This window comes from Callithrix jacchus, chromosome 1 (assembly GCF_049354715.1).
Source record: "Callithrix jacchus isolate 240 chromosome 1, calJac240_pri, whole genome shotgun sequence".
In the NCBI taxonomy this organism is placed as follows: domain Eukaryota; kingdom Metazoa; phylum Chordata; class Mammalia; order Primates; family Cebidae; genus Callithrix; species Callithrix jacchus.
In genome coordinates, this window is record NC_133502.1 from 146,958,522 (window position 1) to 146,978,589 (window position 20,068).

At 45.2% G+C, this 20,068-nt stretch overlaps 1 protein-coding gene across 2 annotated transcripts in view; it reads left to right on the forward strand.

Moving 5' to 3' along the window:
* The window catches only part of GALNT12 (polypeptide N-acetylgalactosaminyltransferase 12), a 43,277-nt gene that overhangs the window by 20,831 nt on the left and 2,378 nt on the right, over nucleotides 1–20,068 (forward strand). The window contains exons 3-9 of one of the 2 annotated variants that reach the window (XM_002743144.5): nucleotides 1,568–1,757; nucleotides 3,362–3,547; nucleotides 5,118–5,235; nucleotides 6,847–7,023; nucleotides 9,637–9,768; nucleotides 16,418–16,531; nucleotides 18,251–18,397. In XM_002743144.5, the coding sequence (XP_002743190.5) occupies nucleotides 1,568–1,757; nucleotides 3,362–3,547; nucleotides 5,118–5,235; nucleotides 6,847–7,023; nucleotides 9,637–9,768; nucleotides 16,418–16,531; nucleotides 18,251–18,397 (1,064 nt within the window). The remainder of the gene's footprint in view (nucleotides 1–1,567; nucleotides 1,758–3,361; nucleotides 3,548–5,117; nucleotides 5,236–6,846; nucleotides 7,024–9,636; nucleotides 9,769–16,417; nucleotides 16,532–18,250; nucleotides 18,398–20,068) is intronic. The other variant, XM_054258232.2, reaches the window with a different exon arrangement.

Sequence of the window (20,068 nt, forward strand, 5' to 3'; positions counted from 1 at the left end):
TTTGGGAGGCCAAGGTGGGAGGATTGCTTGAGCCCAGGAATTTGAGACCAGCCTGGGCAACATAGGAAGACCCTATCTCTACAAAAAATTTTAAAAGTAACTAGGTGTGGTGTGCATATTTGTAGTCTCAGCTACTTGGGAGGCCAAGGTGGGAGGATCGCTTGAGCCCAAGAGGTTGAGGCTGCAGTGAGCCGTGATTGCGCCACTGCCACTCTAGCCTGGGTGACAGAGTGAGACCCTGTCTCAAAAAAAAAAAAAAAATCAACCAATGAATGCTTTTATTTATTGATTTATTTATAGACAGGCTTTCACTCTGGTGGCTGCTCTGGGCAGCAGTGTTAGCTTGTAGAATTTGGAGCTGGATTCCCCTCTTGGCCTCAATGCCCTCATCTGTGAAATGGGATAAGACTAGTACCTGCCTCAGAGGATTGTTATGAGGATCAGCTGCGCTATCTGGAAATCACCTAAGTAGTATTTGGTATAGCAGGTCTTCTTTAGTTTTGGCTATTACTATTGTTACTACTACTGTATAAACTGTAAAGTACTCCTGAGAAAATTTCTATTAGCATAATTACTACTTTTTTTAATTTGGGATGGAGCCTCACTCTGTCATCAGGCTGGAGTACAGTGGCATTATCTTGGCTCACTGCAACCTCCGCCTCCCTGGTTCAAGCAATTCTCCTTCCTTAGCCTCCTGAGTAAGCTGAGACTACAGGCACATGCCACCATGCCCAGCTAATTTTTGTATTTTTAGTAGAGATGGGGTTTTACCATGTTGGTCAGGATGGTCTCGATCGCTTGACCTTAAGATCCACCTGCCTTGGCCTCCCAAAGTGCTGGGAGGCATGAGCCACCGTGCCCAGCCATAATTACTGTTTTTACGAAAATCGTGGTTAGATGATTCATGTGTTTTTGGATTTTTAAATGCTGACGAGTCAAAACTATAAAGCATTTTTTGTAACAGCTTTATTGAAATATATTCAGATACCATTCAGTTCACCTATTTGAAGTGTATGATTCCACATGCATTTGTTTTGATGAGGAGCAAATAGTGGTTCTGGAATTCCTCCCCCAGCCTCCTCCTGGCCTTCAGAGCACTTCCAACCTTGGTTCTAGGGGAGATAAGGATGTCCCAGGTGGCAGAGCAAAGGAGGCTTCTGTCTATTTCATCTTCTGTTTGGGACAGGGAGGCCCAGAAGGCCCTGGCTTGGGATGAAACACTCCTTCAAGAGTGTCATGGTGGCTGGGCGCAGTGGCTGATGCCTGTAATCCTAGCACTTTTGGAGTCCGAGGCAGGTGGATCACAAGATCAAGAGATTGAGACCATCCTGGCCAACATGGTGAAATCCTGTCTTTACTAAAAATAAAAAATTAGCCAGGAATGGTGATACGTGCCTTTAGTCCTAGCTATTCAGGAGGCTGAGGCAGGAGAATCACTTGAACCCGGGAGGTTGCAGTGAGCTGAGATTGCTCCACTGCATACCAGTCTGGTGACAGAGGGAGACTCTGTCTCAAAAAAAAAAAAAGAGTGTTATGGTGACCCCTGTTGCTTTGTTTACCTCCCTAGAGCACCTGAAGGAGCGCTTGGCGAATGAGCTTTCGGGCCTGCCCAAAGTGCGCCTGATCCGTGCCAGCAAGAGAGAGGGCCTGGTGCGAGCCCGGCTGCTTGGGGCATCTGTGGCGAGGGGCGATGTTCTGACCTTCCTGGACTGTCACTGTGAGTGCCACGAGGGGTGGCTGGAGCCGCTGCTGCAAAGGTACGTGAGCCACCCGTCAGGGGAGAGACAGCACATTTCCTGATGTAGGTAGCATGAGGGACAGACTCATCACGTTGCTTGAGAGTTATCAGATTGCCTGGGCTCAGCTGGTCCTTGGGCGCTGTTCTCAAGGCCACCCTCCCACCTGCCCCCCTCAAGAAGCCACCATCTGCTGGGGCCTGATTTTTGTTCCCTTCTGTCTCTTTCCTGCCCATGCTCTGCCTTATCTCTCTGCCCTTTCTGTTTCTGCATCATGGAAGTCAGGCACTAGGCTGGCCAACCAGGAGCTCCCAGGTGGGAGAGGAAGGAGGGGATGTTGGCTTAGCCTCCCTTCTGTGGAGCAGGCAAAGGGCTAGAGGCACAGGGTCTCTGCAGATGGCAAACTGCTTTCCCATAGACCTCAACACTGTGGTTGTTAGAGTTGTCTGGAAGAGCTGGGGACCCACTTGCCTTCCTTCCTGGGTGTGACCCAGCTGCCCGCTGCCCTGCCACTTCCTGCTGTCCTGGTTCCTTGTCAGCTGTGGGTCCTATAGCCATCTCTTTCTCCTCCTCAGCTCTGATGAGCTTCCCCAGCAGCAGACTTGTGGCTCCTCCAGCCTGTGATGGAGATGGAGACTATTTAGAACACAGTGATGGTCGAGTGCTCCCCCTCCTCTGTTCCCCCACTGCACTCATAGATGGCCACCTCTATGCTGATCTGAAGTCACAGGGAGAGGACATTTCTTTCTCTTCAGCTGATGAATTAATGCTTCTAGAATTACTCTTCATTCCACCCTTTAGACACAGGCCTGCCCTCTTCCTGCTGCATGCCTGTAGATGAGGGGATTTTTCCACCTCGGTTGTCCGTTAGATATATACCTGGGGAATTTTAAAATGGATTTTTTTAATTTTTAATTTTTCTGGGTAAATAGTAAGTATAAAAATGTTGTGGAGGGAACAGTTGAAACCAACACACAGGCTGGTACCTGCAAAAGGAGCATTTTTCACTATGTGTAATATTTCAACAGAAATACAAATTAAAAGAAAAAAATAGCAGTTGTTTCAGGTTCTCTGCCAGCCAACTTACATTTTCCCAGGAAATCCTCACATTAACCCTCTAAATGGTTATTATTTTTCCTGTGTTACCACTGAGGCAATAGGCTCCAAGGTTAGGTGACTTGGCTAATGTCACACAGCAAATAAAGAGCAGGATTCGAATTTATATTCTAATTCCAAGGCTGACCCTTTGGTCTGGGTGCACCTATTCTTAGGGAGGTAAGTATTTCTTGATGTTAGGATGTTTCCTTGTGATTAAACCTCTTGCACTTCTGAGAAATTGAAATCAGAGTGTTTGGTCAGAATGTCCGTAGATAGAATCAGAGCATATTAAAGTCATGGGACTTTTTTTGTTGTAAAGCCCTCCCTGGCCCCCAGCATCCCCTGATGGCGGTCACTTGCCAGGACTCTGACACAGCTACAGACACCTGGAATGAGAGAAGCAGGCCTTTCTCCGGAGTTCTTCCCTCTTACGGGAAGGAAGACAAGAATTCACCCTTGAATTTCCCAATTATCTTCCTGCTGCCGTCTGCATAGGAGGGACGGATGGATGTCTTGGGTGCTTTCAGGATCCATGAAGAGGAGTCGGCAGTGGTGTGCCCCGTGATTGATGTGATTGACTGGAACACCTTTGAATACCTGGGGAACTCTGGGGAGCCCCAGATCGGCGGTTTCAACTGGAGGCTGGTGTTCACATGGCACACAGTTCCTGAGAGGGAGAGGATACAGATGCGGTCCCCTGTTGATGTCATCAGGTCAGGAGCTGTCTTCTGGGTGACTTGTTTTTTCAAGCATGCCTTGTGGCATCTGGCTGACCTGACAGTGGAGGCCCTGGGGGGCATGGTCAGCTGTCAGCTTAACTACCTCCCCTCTTCCCACTTTTTTGCCCAGAATATTTATTTTTATAAGCATGTCTGCTACACACATCACTTTTATATCGGCATATTTTAATTTTATATTGGTATATTTTATATCAGTATATTTTATTTAATTTTTAAATTGTGGTAAAATATGCATCATATTGACCATTTTAACCATTTTAAAGTATGCAATTTTAGGCTGAGCACAGTGGCTCATGCCTATAATCCCCGTACTTTGGGAAGCCAAGGTGGGAGGATTGCTTGGGTCCAGGAGTTTGAGACCAGCCTGAGCAACATAGCAACGGTTATGCTCTCAAAATTCTCTTTCCCTATTATTATTATTTTGAGTTGGAGTCTAGCTCTGTTGTGCAGTCTGGAATATAGTGGCCTGATTTCTGCTCACTGCAACCTCCGCCTCCTGGATTCAAGTGATTCTCCTGCCTCAGCCTCCTAAGTAGCTGGGATTACAGGTGCCCGCCACCATACCTGGTCTTTTATAAAAATATAAAAAGAATTTTTAATATTTTTTTTAGTAGTTGTTTAGGGTTTCACCATACTGTCCAGGCTGGTCTCCAACTCCTGACCTCAGGAGATCCGCCCGCCTCAGCCTCCCAAGTGCTGGGATTGCAAGCAGGAGTCACCGCTCCCAGCCCTTTTCCTATTTCTGAATTCATCCTTTTGCCTGTGCAACTCTGGGTGGGACATGCTGACCTTACAGTGTTCTGCTGTGTAGGCTGGAAGCCATGGACCGTTTCTGAAGTCAGTGCTGGTTTCCAGATAAACTTGGTGGGGGTGGGGGGAAACAAGCCAGCGGAAGGAGCAGCCTGAGGCTGGCGGGCTGGGTCTTGGTGGGAAACTGCTCCAACAGGAGAGGACCTGGCCCTTGGGGCACTTTCAGATGCCAGAGTTGCCTTTAGGGTCTTCTGCGTACTGGTCTCCCAGTGGCCTTTGTGAGTGCCTACCTTCCTAGATCACCCCTCCCCACATGACCATGGCCTGCAGCCTGCCTTCCTCTCCAAGCTTTGATCTCTTGATTCTCTCTTCTTGCTCTCTGTGCTTCTAAATGCCCCTGGGTTTCTCCCACCCTTAAGCTAGAGAACCATTCCATTTCCATTCTTCTTCTTGGCTAACTGTCCTTTGTCCTGCAGACCTTGCCTCCTCCAGGAAACCTGGTCCTACCCTCTTGCCCCTGCCCTCCTCAGTATTTCCCCAGGGACCTGGCTGACCTTAGTTAAGGTCTATTTAGTAGACACAGTACTTGTCTGCTGAGAAGCCTGGGAGCCACCTCAAGGCAGGGACCGTATGGTACATCTGTGCCAGCCTAGTGTGGGGCACAGAGGTAAAGCCAGGGTGTGCTTAGAGATGATGGATGAACAAATGAAGGAGCTCGTGGTGGGAAGGTAGTTGGATAACTGTGATGGTTTTCTGCTGCCTACAGTGAAAGATGGATATCACATTCTTCTAGGTCTCCAACAATGGCTGGTGGGCTGTTTGCTGTGAGTAAGAAATATTTTGAATATCTGGGGTCTTACGATACAGGAATGGAAGTTTGGGGAGGAGAAAACCTCGAATTCTCCTTTAGGGTAAGTATTCTAGTCTTCTCTTTGGACATGTTCTTAACTTATTCTCTCTTTGGGAATCATGATATTTGCTGTGAGACCCACCCTGGTGGACTTTTCTCCCTATTGCGAGTTTATCTGATTCTGAAAGATGATGACACACATATCCTATAAACATGCTTTCCTTCTTTTTTCAGCTTTTTAAAATGTGTGCTTTTGCTAGATTTGAGGCCAGAAAGGGCCTTGCAAGTAGTTCTCTCTCACTGTATGGAGAGGAGGAAATGAGACCAGGAGAGAGGTGATGTGCTCAGGGTTAGGTTCCTTCTGATCCTGTCTTCTGGAGCCTTTATTTCATTAATTCCTCTTTATTTAGCACAGTGGCTTTCACACTTTGACACATGTAAGAATTTTTTTATTTTTTTTGGAAACAGAGTCTTGCTTTGTTATTGAGGTTGGAACTTGGTGGCACGATCTCGGCTCACTACAACCTCCACCTTCCAGGTTCAAGCAATTCTCCTGCTTCGGCCTCCTGAGTAGTGAGATTACAGGCACACACCACCACACCTGGCTAATTTTTGTATTTTCAGTAAAGACAGGGTTTCACCATGTTGGCCAGGCTGGTCTCGGACTCCTGACCTCAGGTGATCCACCTGCCTTGGCCTTCTGAAGTGCCAGGATTATAGGCATGAGCCACTTCACCCAGTCAGCACATGTAAGAATTGCTGGGGAAACTTGTTAGAAAGGCAGATTGACAAGCACAATCTAGAAAGTCAGATTTGATAGCTTTAGGGTGGGACCAAAATTCTGCTTTTTATAAAAGGCCTACCTACCAGTGCTACTATACATGGCCCTTGGAAACCATTGGAGAACTCCTAGCATTTCAGTTCCTTTCCAGTTAATGAAGTCTTCCATTTTAAAGCTTCAAAACTTTGTGTAAATGTTCGTGCTTTTCAGTGGAAAATTAAGATCTTTCATGATATTTTATATGGTATCCCGCCCTCATGAAAACTGTGAATAAAAAGAATTTGGCCTTCTACCGAGGACTCACGCCCTCAATAATAAGTGCCAGATGCTGTGCTTGGTTGTCCCATGTTTGGGAAAATGAGATATTCAAGGCCATCAGTCCCAGTGTGAGATGGGCCCCGATGCCTTGACCTGTTGAGTCTTTGCGTGTGCTTTTAATAGTCTCTCTGCCTCTTCCCTAGGTGTCAGGCTGCTCTACTGTTTCTAGAAGCTCTTCCTTTCCCCCTTCCAAACCTCTCTTCTTCCTTGCTGCTTTCCTATCTTCTGTGGCTAGGAGATCAGGTAATCAAGCCTGTGTTTTCTGTAATGAGTAAGCGGGTTGCCAGCGAGGTCTCTGTGGATGCTCCTGTGAGTCAAGTGCATGAGCTTTAGTGCATGAACTTTGGGGTCTTGGCTCCCATAGCTTATTTGTTTTGGGGGCTGCTTTCTTGCTGTTTGCCCACATTCTTTGTCATGAATGTGTTGGGTAGGTGGCCTCCTGCCCGATGGAGGCTGAGCATCTTGGCAGCATCCATCATGCATTGTGTGTGCCTGACCTCCTTGCTGCAGATGCTACGGACCCGCAGCTCATCCCCTGCTCATCACCTGGCCTCTCCTTTTCTCTGTGTGCAGATCTGGCAGTGTGGTGGGACTCTGGAAACACACCCGTGTTCCCACGTTGGCCATGTTTTCCCCAAGCAAGCTCCCTACTCCCGCAACAAGGCTCTGGCTAACAGTGTTCGTGCAGCTGAAGTGTGGATGGATGAATTTAAAGAGCTCTACTACCATCGCAACCCCCGTGCCCGCTTGGTGAGTTCCTCGGCCCACCTGCACAATATCTGGCTCCATCTGAACAACAGCAGCTAATCGTAGCTTCCCCAACAGAGTCTGTCTGGTTCCAGAAATTGAGAAATAGAGTACTCACATACTAGTATGGGGACACTTTATTCCTCCATTTGTAATAGTTAATGCAGTCAAATCTTGTTATTTGCAGCTGTTATGTTCTGTAAAGCCACCACAAACACTGACTTCGTGAAAACGGAGCCATTGCTCTTAGGGGTAATGCAAGGTTAGGTTCCTGCCAGACTTGGGCCACAACAGTTTTGTCAGCAGGTCAACACTGAACTTGTTTTCAGTGTTTCTGTTCAAAGGCGCCTATTTAGCATATATCATTAACATCACAGTCATGGCTAATAGCACGATGACGCATGCCTGAATGAAGCTTCCCTAGCACGTGCTATTTTCTCTTCATCGCAACCTTCTTGCATGTAGGAACACTTCAGCACTACAACTGGGGGACATTCTAGAATGGCCAGTGAAGTCACCATTACAAAGCAGAAAAAAGTGTGGTGCCCAATAGATGGTGACAAGGACATTGGTTTACAGGATGAGAGCTAAAACAAGAAGGCAGTCTGTCACCTTGTTCTGCATCACCTGGGAATGTGAGTGTCAGGCAACTCAAAATTTTTTGTCCACAAATGTGTGTGAAAATTAGAAAATACCACCAGTGTTGATTTGGGGGTTACAAATAAATTTAATTATAGCAGGTAGGGAAATTCAAAGATACAGAAGCAGTAAATAATGAGGATGGACTGAACCAATGTAGACAGTTGAGGATACCTGGTGTCACATGCCAGGCATTGTCCATGTATGGTGTCTTACCTCTTTGTAGCCAGTAGTGTTGAGTCCACAAACCCAGGGTGCAAATTAAGGCACAGTTCTTTACCTTAAAGCTGCTGCTCAGGGACATACCCTCCTTATAAGCTAGGGGTCTGTTACCTCCCTCTAGAGGCTTCTTCTTAGCACCCTGGAAGCTTACTTTTTTAAAACATGGAATCTGTTCTGCTTCCATTTCCAGATGGAAGGACTACCGGAGAGTGGCCCAGGCCCCTGCTGCTACTCTTTCTCACCATATGTCATGGCCATGGAAAACCCCCCCTGCCAGCCTAACAGATGCCTTTCTTCCTCCCCTCTCAGAAGCCTTGCTGGCCCCATCTCTCTGAACGATGGTGAAGGTGTGCCTGCAGTGGCTGAAGTTTCAGCTCTGTTGGCTTGCTCCCCCGGGTCCCAGCCACACACTATAGTAACACTGGCCCAACCACCCACTGCACTGAGCCTGTTGGAGGCTGAGGCTCAGCCCAGCCCAGACTGTGTTCTTCCTCAAAGTGATTTATCTCAGGGACTTGTTGTCCGCCCCAGATCCTTGTACTGCCTCCACCTCAGAGACCACTGTGGATCAAGGATCTGCCTCTTCTCTCCCAGACCCTGGGCTTCAGGCCCCAAAGCTGATAGGCAGTGGAGCTGGGCCTGGGGCCTGTGCTCTGCAGTGCACCTCTTATTCTTCTCTGCAGAGCCCGAGGTCTGGCCCTCAACTGAACTCCTACTCAGCTCATGTCTGGCTCTGGGCTCCGTGGTCATTTGCCTCTGCTTCCTCTGTCTTGCCCAGTACCGTGGAGTAGAAACAGTTGCTTTTTCCTGATGCACAGTTTGAAACCCATAGTTTCCTTTTCCTGAGAGTTCCCAGAGAATGTTAGGGAGGCCCTGAATGCACCCTTAGGCTGCATGCCCAAGTGTTGCATGGATACTTGGTTGAAGCTGGGGACACAGTGACTCTCATCAGTGAAAGAACTTCTGGGAAACAGCAGAAATCCGAAATCTTATTCAAACATTTACTTATTGTTACCATTGTGTTCAATATTTAACTTGTCAGTTTTTAATTGTTTAACATGACAGTGCAGGTATGGTAACATCTCTGCACTCAGCATTTTTCTCGCAGCTGCACATTTGCCATGCTAAATAGAGGCTTGCTTTATTATTTGAAAGTTCTCAGTCATTGTTTTGTCCATAAAACCAAACTTCCACAAATATTTCTTATTGCACCATTTTGCTTTTATTGTCATAAGTAAATACTGATACTTCAATATGTTGAGAACATAATTACATCTAGAATATTTACCTGTCTTTGAAAGTGGATATTCAGATGTTAGTAGTAAATCAGAAAATCATGGCATATGTCACAGTGAAACTGACGCTTCCCTGGTTGGGTGTCAGGATGACCTCTGATCACAGGCATGGGTCACAGGTCCATGATCCATAGATGTCAGTGCAGCCCAGGGCTTGGCTCCTTCACTCCATCAGCAGGTGGGTTGTCCTCTACCCTCCCCCATCTGGTCACGCCTCCCGCCAACAGAGCACTTGGGAATGGAATTGTCTGTTTGACAGCCTCTCATACTAGAAGCTGGAATTAGGCGTGAGGTTATTTTCTATCATATTTACATGGACTATCATCTTTACATTTCTGTTGTGTTTACAGGCTCTGCACAGAGCCTGTCAAAGCTGGCTGGTAGTCAGTGTGTGAGTGTTGGTAACTTTGATAGGAAGCACTAGGACCTGTGGGATCTCACTGTTTTGTTGTTTTCTCAGGAACCTTTTGGGGACGTGACAGAGAGGAAGCAGCTCCGGGCCAAGCTCCAGTGTAAGGACTTCAAGTGGTTCTTGGAGACTGTGTATCCAGAACTGCATGTGCCTGAAGACAGGCCTGGCTTCTTTGGGATGGTGAGTGAGGGTGGTGGGCCCACGGCAGGCAGGGAGTTCCCTGGCCTCTGGGTCTGATCTACAAATTCTGGGCAAGAAAGGCTACTTCATGGGGATCACTGGCTTCCTCCACTCCCACCCACCTGCCAGTCCCCCTTTCCCCCCACCACCTTTTTATCCATGGCTCTTTCTCCCTGTGAGTTTCTGGGCCTTTGGTGCAGAATGTCAGAGCTGGAAGCTATCTCAAAGTTGACAACTATATGCCTCCCATTTTGTAGATAAGGATACAGGCTTATCTGGTGTTTCCATGTCCTAGTTTTTAACCAACACCTTATCACATTACTTCTAGTCTCAATGGCTGGACTAGTTAGTAATTCCAAGTTTGGGAGTATACAGAGGCAATAGTGGGTATAGGGGAGTCAATTCTAGTATTTCAGAAACATCCCTAAAAGAAATGCTTTTAGGATGAGACCAGATAAAATGTGCAGTGTCTTTTGCTTTTGCTAGGAAGTATACCAGCTTAGGGAGGTCCCCTCTGCTGTGATGTGTTGATCAGAAGTGCTGGTGTCCCATTCTGGAAGTCATTGATAAATGCAAAGCAGGATGTTCATGTTACATTCTATTTTCATTGTAAAAATATTCAGACATATAGAAATGCAGAGAGAATGATGTAGTAAATAGCGTCCCTGAGATTCTGGAATTTTTGTGATCCTGCCTCTCTTGCTTTCTCTCTCCTCTGCTTCACCTCCCCATGTTCCTCTTTGTAAGCAAATCCCAGGCAGTGTGTCCTTTCTCACCCTTCATGTTAGTTTGCATTTACATAACATTTGGACATCATCTTACAAAACTGTAAAAATGACCAGTAATTTCTTGTTATCATTTAATGTCTAGTTCTGATTCCTATTCCCCCAACTTTTCGAGGTTCTCTTTGAGTGGCTGGCTAATTCAAATTCGGACCCAAACAAGGTCCACACATTGCATGTGGTGGTGGTGTCTTGTCTCGTAAATCTCTTTTAATCTAAGACAGTCCTCTTCCTTTTTTTGTTAATCTTTAACTTGGTGAAAAAACAAGATCAGTTACCTGTGGAGTGTCTCACTATTGCAATTACTAATTCAGAAACATCCCTAAAAGAAATGCTTTTAGGATGAGACCAGATAAAATGTGCGGTGTCTTTCGCTTTTGCTAGGAAGTGCAAACTACTAGGGAGGCTGAGGTGGGAGGATCACTTGAGCCCAGTGATTCAGGCTACAGTGAGCTATGATAGTGCCACTGTGCCCCAGCCTGAGTGACTAGAAGCCTGTCTCAAAAAAAAAGATGAATTGATTGAAATACATTGGCCATTTAAACACCCATTAGTTAGACTGAATGGCACTCAAGAAGAGAAAAAGCCAAAAAAACAATGAGCCAACAAACAAACAAAAAAGCCACTAGATACAACTGGAGGAAACTAAAATACCAACTCTTACTCTGAAAATAAGCACATAAAGAAAAAGACTTAAGAATTGGTCGTGTCTTTTTCTTAAAGAGTGTTCTTCTTTACAGAAAAATTTAATGAGGGAGTGTTCTTCACAGAAAAATTTCAGCTAATAAGTGTGGAAGAAATGAAAGAGAAAAATCACCATGTGGCAACTCCATTTGAAATAATGGGCCTAGGCAATGGTCATCAGTGGCTACTAAAAACATGAGACAGAGGCTGAGCGGGGGGCTTACAATGACCAGTCCAGGTGAGGGATGCTCCGTGAACCCACTGGTCAACCTTATCACTAAACACGAGATGTCCATAATTCCTGTGCTCCTGATATGACAACGTGAACACAAAACATCACCACAAAGTGTTCTTGCAAAAAGGTGGATCCTGACTCTAATCAAACCTTTAGAGCTCACTTCCATCTTCAAGAAATATGGAGAGAGGCACAACTTAAACACACCACATTTAATGATCGCCATTCTAACTGGCGTGAGATGGTATCTCATTGTGGTTTTGATTTGCATTTCTCTAATGACCAGTGATGATGAGCTTTTTAAAATATGTTTGTTAGCTGCATAAATGTCTTCTTTTGAAAAATGTCTGTTCATATCCTTTGCCAGCTTTTTGATGGGATTTTTTTCTTGTAAATTTGTTTAAGTTCTTTGTAGATTCTGGATATTAGCCCTTTGTCAGATGGATAGATTGTGGGTGCTCCTGTATTGGGTGCATATATATTTAGGATAGTTAGCTCTTCTTGTTGCATTGATCCTTTTACCATTATGTAATGCCCTTCTTTGTCTTTTTTGATCTTTGTTGGTTTAAATTCTGTTTTATCAGATACTAGGATTGCAACCCTGCTTTTTTTTTTTGCTCTCCATTTGCTTGGCAAGTATTCCTCCATCCCTTTATTTTGAGCTTATGTGTGTCTTTGCATGTGAGATGGGTCTTCTGAATACAGCACACCAATGGGTCTTGACTCTATCCAATTTGCCAGTCTGTGTCTTTTAATTGGGCATTTAGCATGTTTACATTTAAGATTAATATTGTTATGTATGGATTTGATCCTATCATTATGATGCTAGCTGGTTATTTTGCTCATTAGTTGTTACAGTTTCTTCATAGTGTTGATGGTCTTTACAATTTGGTACCAGTTTTTCTTTTTTATGTTTAGTGCTTCCTTCAGGAGTTCTTGTAAGGCAGGCCTGGTGGAGTGGTGACAAAATCTTTCAGCATTTGCCTGTCTATAAAGGATTTTTTTTCTCCTTCACTTATGAAACTTAGTTTGGCTGGATATGAAACTCTGGGTTGAAAATTTTTTTCTTTAAGAATGTTGAATATTGGGCCCCAATCTCTTCTGGTTTGTAGAGTTTCTGCAGAGAGATCTGCTGTTTGTCTGATGGGCTCCCCTTTGTGGGTAATCCAACCTTTGTCTCTGGCTAACCTTAACATTTTTCTTTCATTTCAACCTTGGTAAATCCGATGATTATGTGTCTTGGGGTTGCTTTTCTTGAGGAGCATCTTTGTTGTGTTCCCTGTATTTCCTGAATTTCAATGTTGACCACTCTTGCTAGGCTGGGGGAAGTTCTCCTGGATAGTATCCTGAAGGGTGTTTTCCAACTTGGTTACATTCTCTCTGTCACTTTCAGGTATACTAATCAAGCGTAGGTTTGGTCTTTTCACATAGTCCCATATTTCTTGGAGGCATTGTTTGTTCCTTTTCGTTTTTTTTCTCTAATCTTGTTCTCATGCTTTATTTCATTAAGTTGATCTTCAATCTCTGATATCCTTTATTTCGCTTGACCAATTTGGCTGTTGATACCTGTGTATGCTTCATGAAGTTCTCATGCTGTATTTTTCAACTCCATCAGGTCATTTATGTTCTTCTCTAAACTGTTTATTCTAGTTAGCAATTCCTCTAACCTTTTTTCAAGGTTCTTAGCTTTCTTGCATTGGGTTAGAATATGCTTCTTTAGCTTCAAGGAGTTTGTTATTACCCACCTTCTGCAGCCTACTTCTGTCAATTTGTCAAACTCATTCTCCATCCAGTTTTGTTCTCTTGCTGGCAAGGAGTTGTGATTCTTTGGAGGAGAAGAGATGGTCTGGTTTTTTGAATTTTCAGCCTTTTTGTGCTGGTTTTTCCCCTTCTTCTTGAATTTATCTCCCTTTGATCTTTAATGTTGGTGACCTTCGGATGGGGTTTCTGTGTGGATGTACTTTTTGTTGATGTTGTTGCTATTCATTTCTGTTTGTTAGTTTTCCTTCTAACAGTCAGGCCCCTCTGCTGTAGGTCTGCTGGAGATCCACTGCAGACCCTGTTTGCCTGAGTATCACCAGTAGAGGCTGTAGAACAGCAAAGATTGCTACCTGTTCCTTCCTCTGGAAGCTTCATCCCAGAGTGGCACCCACCAGATGCCAGCCGGAGCTCTCCTGTATGAGGTGTCTCTTGACCCCTGCTGGGAGGTATCAGCAGTTGGGAGGCATGGGGATCAGGGACCCACTTGAGGAGGCAGTCTGTCCCTTAGCAGAGCTTGAGTGCTATGCTGGGAGATCTGCTGCTCTCTTCAGAGCTGGTAGGCAGGATCATTTAAGTCTGCTGAAGCTGTGTTCACAGCCACTCCTTCCTCCAGGTGCTCCGTTTCAGGGAGATGGGAGTTTTATCTCGAAGCCCCTGACTAGAGCTGCTGCCTTTCTTTCAGAGATGCCCCACGCAGAGAGGAAGAATCTAGAGAGGCAGTCTGGCTACAGCGGCTTTGCTGAGTTGGGTGGGCTCTGCCAGTTTGAACTTCCCAGCCGCTTTGTTTACACTGTGGGGGAAAACCACCTACTCAAGTCTCAGTAATGGCAAACACCCCTCCCCCCACGAAGCTTGAGAGTCCCAAGTTGACTTCAGACTGCTGTGCTGGCAGTGAGAATTTCAAGCCAGCCAATCTTAGCTTGCTGGGCTCCATGGGGGTGGGATCCACTGAGCTCAACCACTTGGTTCCCTGACTTCAGCCCCCTTTCCAGTGGAGTGAATGGTTCTGTCTTGCTGGCATCCCAGACACCACTGGGGTATGAAAAAACATTCTTGCAACTAGCTTAGTGTCTAAATGGCTGCCCAGTTTTGTGCTCGAAACCCAGAGCCCTGGTGGTGTAGGCACCCGAGGGAACCTCCTGGTCTATAGGTTCAAAGTCCATGGGAAAAGTGTAGTATCTGGGACAGAGTGCTCCCTCACGGCACAGTCCCTCATGGCTTCCCTTGGCTGGGCAGGGAGTTTCCCGACCCCTCATGCTTCCTGGGTGAGGTGACGCCCCAGCTTGCTTCAGTTTGCCCTTCATGGGCTGCACCCACTGTCTAACCAGTCCCAAAGAGATGAACCAGGTGCCTCAGTTGGAAATACAGAAATCACCTGCCTTCTTCATTGATCTCACTGGGAGCTGCAGACCAGAGCTGTTCCCATTTGGCCGTCTTACCAGCCACCTCCCTGGCTAATTTTCTATTTTCATTTTTAGTAGAGACGAGGTCTTACTTTATTGCCCAGGCTGGTCTCGAACTCCCGAGCTTAAGCATTTCTCCTGCCAAGGCCTCCCTAAGTGCTGGGATTATAGGCGTTGAGCCACTGCCCAATTAATCTTTTAAAAAAACATATTAAAATTGTTTTTGGCCAGTGGCAGACCCTTTATTTTGGCTTCTGTGGTCTTTGACCCCTTGTATAAATGGCTTTGATAGCCTCCTCGATTCTGGCTAAGTTGTCCCATTCAAGTCTTCGACACTTCCTGCCATTCCTCCCAGAGGCCCTGCTCCTTTGTTGGGGAATTGTGTTGGGAGCCAGTCTGGATGTTGGTGGTGCCCGTTGCTATGTGTTGTCATTGCATCAGATCATGCAGTTTAAAAAAACTATCATGAGAGCCACAGTTGTAATTTAAAAATTTTTAGTAACCATATTAAGAAAAGAAACAAGTAAAGTAAATAAAATATTTAACTCAGCATATCCCAATAATATCCACATGATATAAATTTTTATATCCTATATAAAATATGTTAATATAAATATATATTCATTGAGGTATTTTACATTCTTTTTTCATACTAAGCCTTGAAATCTGGTGAAGTTTATACTTAGAGCATATCTCAATTTGGATTAGTCAAATTTCAAGTGGCCAGTGGCCACAGTGGCCAGTGGCTGCCACATGGACTAGCACAGCTCTATATTTTTCAGTGGGCAGAGAAGGGAAATTCATATTTTTGAGAAACAGATCATAAACTTATATTAATATCTAAAATTCCAATGTTGTCTTATAAAATTTTCTTTGCTATCATACTTGTATTTCTTTTTTCTTACCCTGAAAATCTTGGTTTTAAACAATATTAACTTAAAATATATTTAAAATAGTTTCAAGATAGTTAATACAGTATTACAGCTGGCAGTGTTATATTAAATGAGGTTTACAATTTCTTTGCTGCTCAATTTGTTTCTATAATATGTTTCATAGGTAGTATTGTTAAACATACTATGCTCTAAAGTGATTTAAAGTAATTCTTTTTTTTTTTTGAGACAGAGTCTCACCTTGTCACTCAGGCTGGAGTGCAGTGGCGCAATCTTGGTCACTGCAACCTCTGCCCTCTGGTTCAAATGATTCTCCCGCCTCAGCCTCCCAAGTAGCTGGGTCTATAGGCGCGAGCCACCACACCTGGATAGTTTTTGTATTTTTAGTAGAGATGGGGTTTTGCCATGTTGGCCAGGCTGGTCTAGAGCTTCTTGCCTCAAGCGTTCCACCTGCCTCTGCCTCCCAAAATGCTGAGATCACAGGCGTGAGCCACCGAACCCAGCCTAAAATAATTCTTTCTCTGTGTCTATCACCTGCTTGATTTAGCTAGCTTAATTAATGTAGTTCGAGGTACCAACCCAGGTATATTGGGACTTGTGTAGCAGTAAGGCTGCCACTAATGAGAAAGGAAGAGAGAAGAGCTTTCAGGTTATGAAGGGTTCATCTCTCTGGTCCTCAGGCTTATCAACTTAAAATAGGGATAAAGATTCTTGCCTACAGAACAAGGAAGCACTTTTAAAGCTAGAAGGTGCTGCACAGGAAAGACTGCTACCTTTGTGTCTAGCTGTTGAAGCAGGCTCTCCTCTCATGCCGGATACCCTTCCCAAACCTAGCATGGCCTCTGCTAGTGTGTATAAATCTGGACTGAAATCCCAACTTTATGTTTTATTTAGCTCCAGAACAAAGGACTAAAAGATTACTGCTTTGACTATAACCCTCCCGATGAAAACCAGATTGTGGGACACCAGGTCATTCTGTACCTCTGTCATGGGATGGGCCAGAATCAGGTAGGTATGAGCCTCAGAAGAGGAGAAAACTGTGTGTTTTGTTAAAAAAATTAAACACTTGAGTTTTTTCTTGTAAAAGTAATATTTGGGAAGTATAAAAAGTAGAAGCCTGGTGTGAATGGCTGGACTCATAGAGACTCCATTAAAATTAAAATGTGTTTTCTTCCCATCATTTTTTACACATAACACATAAGGATTATGTGCTATAAATATTATCATAATGTCTGTGATTTATGTTCCATTATTTCCATTCCCTTCATCATACTTTTCTTATGTTATTAGATATTCTTTGAGAATGTCATTCCTAGTGGCCTCTTGCTATTTCATTGTGTGCCTGTATTGCTGTTTAGTTTACTGGCTCCCTGCCTCCCTGTCTTTGCAATTATAAATAACCCTGCCTCTAACACCTTGGATCAGACGGAAGGATAAAATAACAGATCTGCATTTCGGATGATTTCCTTAGAATTAATTGTTAAGTGGAATTATAGGTTTAATGCATAGGGCCACCTTGCAAGGTGGTGTTTAGCTGGGGGCCCAGGTGTGTCTGTCTGGGTGAAGGGCTGTACTTCAGCCTGGGCAGGGGAGGCTCAGTCCTGGGGGAGTCTGAAGACCAGAACAGGACCCCCAGCCCTGGAAAGCTGATGGCAGGGCCCTTGGAGGATGTAGGAATGGAGAGAAGTGTTGGTTCTGGGCCTCCAAAGCTTTACTGTACTAAGGAGTTATCAGACACCAGGAAACAAAGGGATGGAGATTCAGACTTTGTTTCCAATCTGGATTCGCCCCAGTGCTACTTGAATATGAAACCTCCTGATGGTCAACAGTAAACTTTTGTAATTCAGACCCCTGCAACCTTAAGTTATTTAGGTTTTCCACACTGTTTAAAAAGCCGATGTACCTGAGTGCTACCATCAGCATCATCTGGGAGCTTGGAAATGCACATTCTCAGACTGATCCCAACCCTGCTGAATCCCAGACACTTATTTTAAGCAGCTTTTCAGGAGATATGGTTTGAGAGCTCTGCTCTGTCCACCCCAAGAATAACCACCTGTGTCAGAATTTTGGAAGGGGCTGGTAGGGTGGGTGGGTGTCTTGTCAATGATGCAGAAAATGCAGCTTCCTAGGCCTCTTATTTGCTCTCTGGGATGGGGCCAGCAATCCATTTTTAACAGACACCGTAGGTAGTCCCTAGGTATATTTGGGCAGGAAAACCATTGCCTGGGAAGAACCATGTCTTCCTGTTAGTGATCACATTGCCTGCTTATGCACAGCACTTTATATTTTCTAGGAACTGTTGTATCCATTATACTCGGGGTTTGTGGGGAGAGACTGAGGAAAAGGAGAGGAAGTAGCTAGTCAAGGTCACAGAGGGCCCCCAAGACCTAGTGGTGGGATGGGTCCATTTCCTTTCCTCTCAGCCCACACCAATACGGCATTCAGCACTGCAGGCAGGAGGTGACATGCACCAGCCCTGTCTCACTGTATAGCAATCTGGGCAGACATGGGAAAGGGCCGTTTCCTCCACGCTTGGGAAGCACTGCAGTAGCGGTCCACTGAGGGCTGTGGGATGCAGAGGAGCCCATCACACAGGCTTGTGTTGGTGGTGAGGCAGGTACATGACCCCACCCATGCTCTTGTGATCCCAGGTTCTTGTCCAGCGATCTTTCCTCTTGCCATGTCAGTGGAATATGTTGTGTTACATGTTGGCTGCCCCATTTTTAGTTTTTCGAGTACACATCCCAGAAAGAAATACGCTATAATACCCACCAGCCAGAGGGCTGCATTGCTGTGGAAGCTGGAATGGATGTCCTTACCATGCATCTCTGCAAAGAAACCACCCCAGAGAATCAGAAGTTCATCTTGCAGGAGGTAGGTGAATTCTCTCCTTCTTCCCTGCTGACAGTCCCTGGGCTGTAAGGGAGAGTGTGAGAGTCAGACGTTCTCTCTGGCATAGTCCTGGTGGATCAGGATGTGGTCACACACATACAGGTGCTCTGGAAGACCTGAAACATCAGTCCCAGTGAGCCTAGGGGGTGGCGACGGCAGGAGAGGTGGAGTCCCTGGCACACGGTATCAGTGGCACCGCCTTCCTTCCTCATTGTCCAGTCCCTTTCAGTCTTTTCCAGTTCCCTTGTACCCCAGTGAGCTGCAGGCACTAAGATGGAAACAGCTCTCACAAATGCATTCAGAGATGGAAAGGCCTTTAAACGAGTGAGCCAAATAGCCCAAGTGTAAGAGTGTTAGCCAAAGTGTTAGATACAGGTGTAAGCCACTCCACCTCTCTAAGCCTTGTTTTTCCAATCTCTAAAATAGGTACAGTAGGCTGGGTGCGGTGGCTCACATCTGTAATCCCAGCACTTTGGGAGGCTGAGGCAGACAGATCACCTGAGGCCAGGAGTTTGAGACCAGCCTGACCAACAAATAGCCAGGTGTGGTGGCACACTCCTACAGTCCCATCTACTTGCTTGGGAGCCTGAAGGAGGAGAATCACTTGAATCCGGAGGCGGAGGTTGCAGTGAGCCAAAATCAGGCCACTGCACTGTAGCCTGGGAGATAGCGAGATCTATCTCAAAAAAAAAAAAAAAAGTAGGTATAATAATAGCAGCTTATTTATTGAGGATTAGCTGCAGAGCCAGAAATGTTCTTTGGAAATTCTAAAGCTCAATAGACATTAGTTGTTACTTGTAGTGTTATAACCAAGAAAACACCTCTGATGGTGTAGGCACCCCGGGTAGTCATTGTTGATTTGAAACTGAGGGTGCTGGCCCCGCCACACTTGCAGTCAGCCCGTGTCAGGACCTGTAAATCAATCATATTCTTTGACTCACTAAAAAGCATGTGAGGGAATAAATCCAAAGAAAATAATTCAAAAGAAGAAAATTCATTCTTTTTGATCTCCCTGGGAAGCTTTCCCTCCCAATATACTGCCTATAAATGAGTTTATTCTACTCTCTGTGTGTGTCTGTCTTTTTGTTTTTTCCTTTTGTGGAGACAGGGTCTCACTCTATTGCCCAGGCAAGTCTCAAACTCCTGAGCTCAAGCCATCCTCCCATCTCTGTCTCCCTAAGGGCTGGGATTACAGGCGTGAGCCACAGCGCCTGGCATAAATGGGTTTATTCTAAAGATGATTAAAAATTGGAATATGTTTCCCTACAGAAAAATGTTATCACTAGCAATGACATTTGCAGGCTGCCCGGAAAAGTCAGACGCCATAGTGTTAGCTATTGGGTATAGGAAAATAAGAAGGAAAAACACTTTTGCACACCCTGGAAGTCTTCAGTCTTCTTGCATATCCTCCTCTTCCCATCTTTCTCCCAACCGTAAGCCATCGTGAGCCCTCAAGGAATGGCAAGGAACTCGAGAAACAATAAAATTGGTTTGACATATCCAAAATGTTATCTTAAATTTCAGTGACCATTTAAGGAAAAGGAAGTTTGTTTAGGAGGCTGTGAAGAAGGATACTTAATTGGATTATTTACCTTTCTTCAGGACACTTAATACTTTGATTCATAAGTGAAGGGTTACAGCTTGATTTATTAT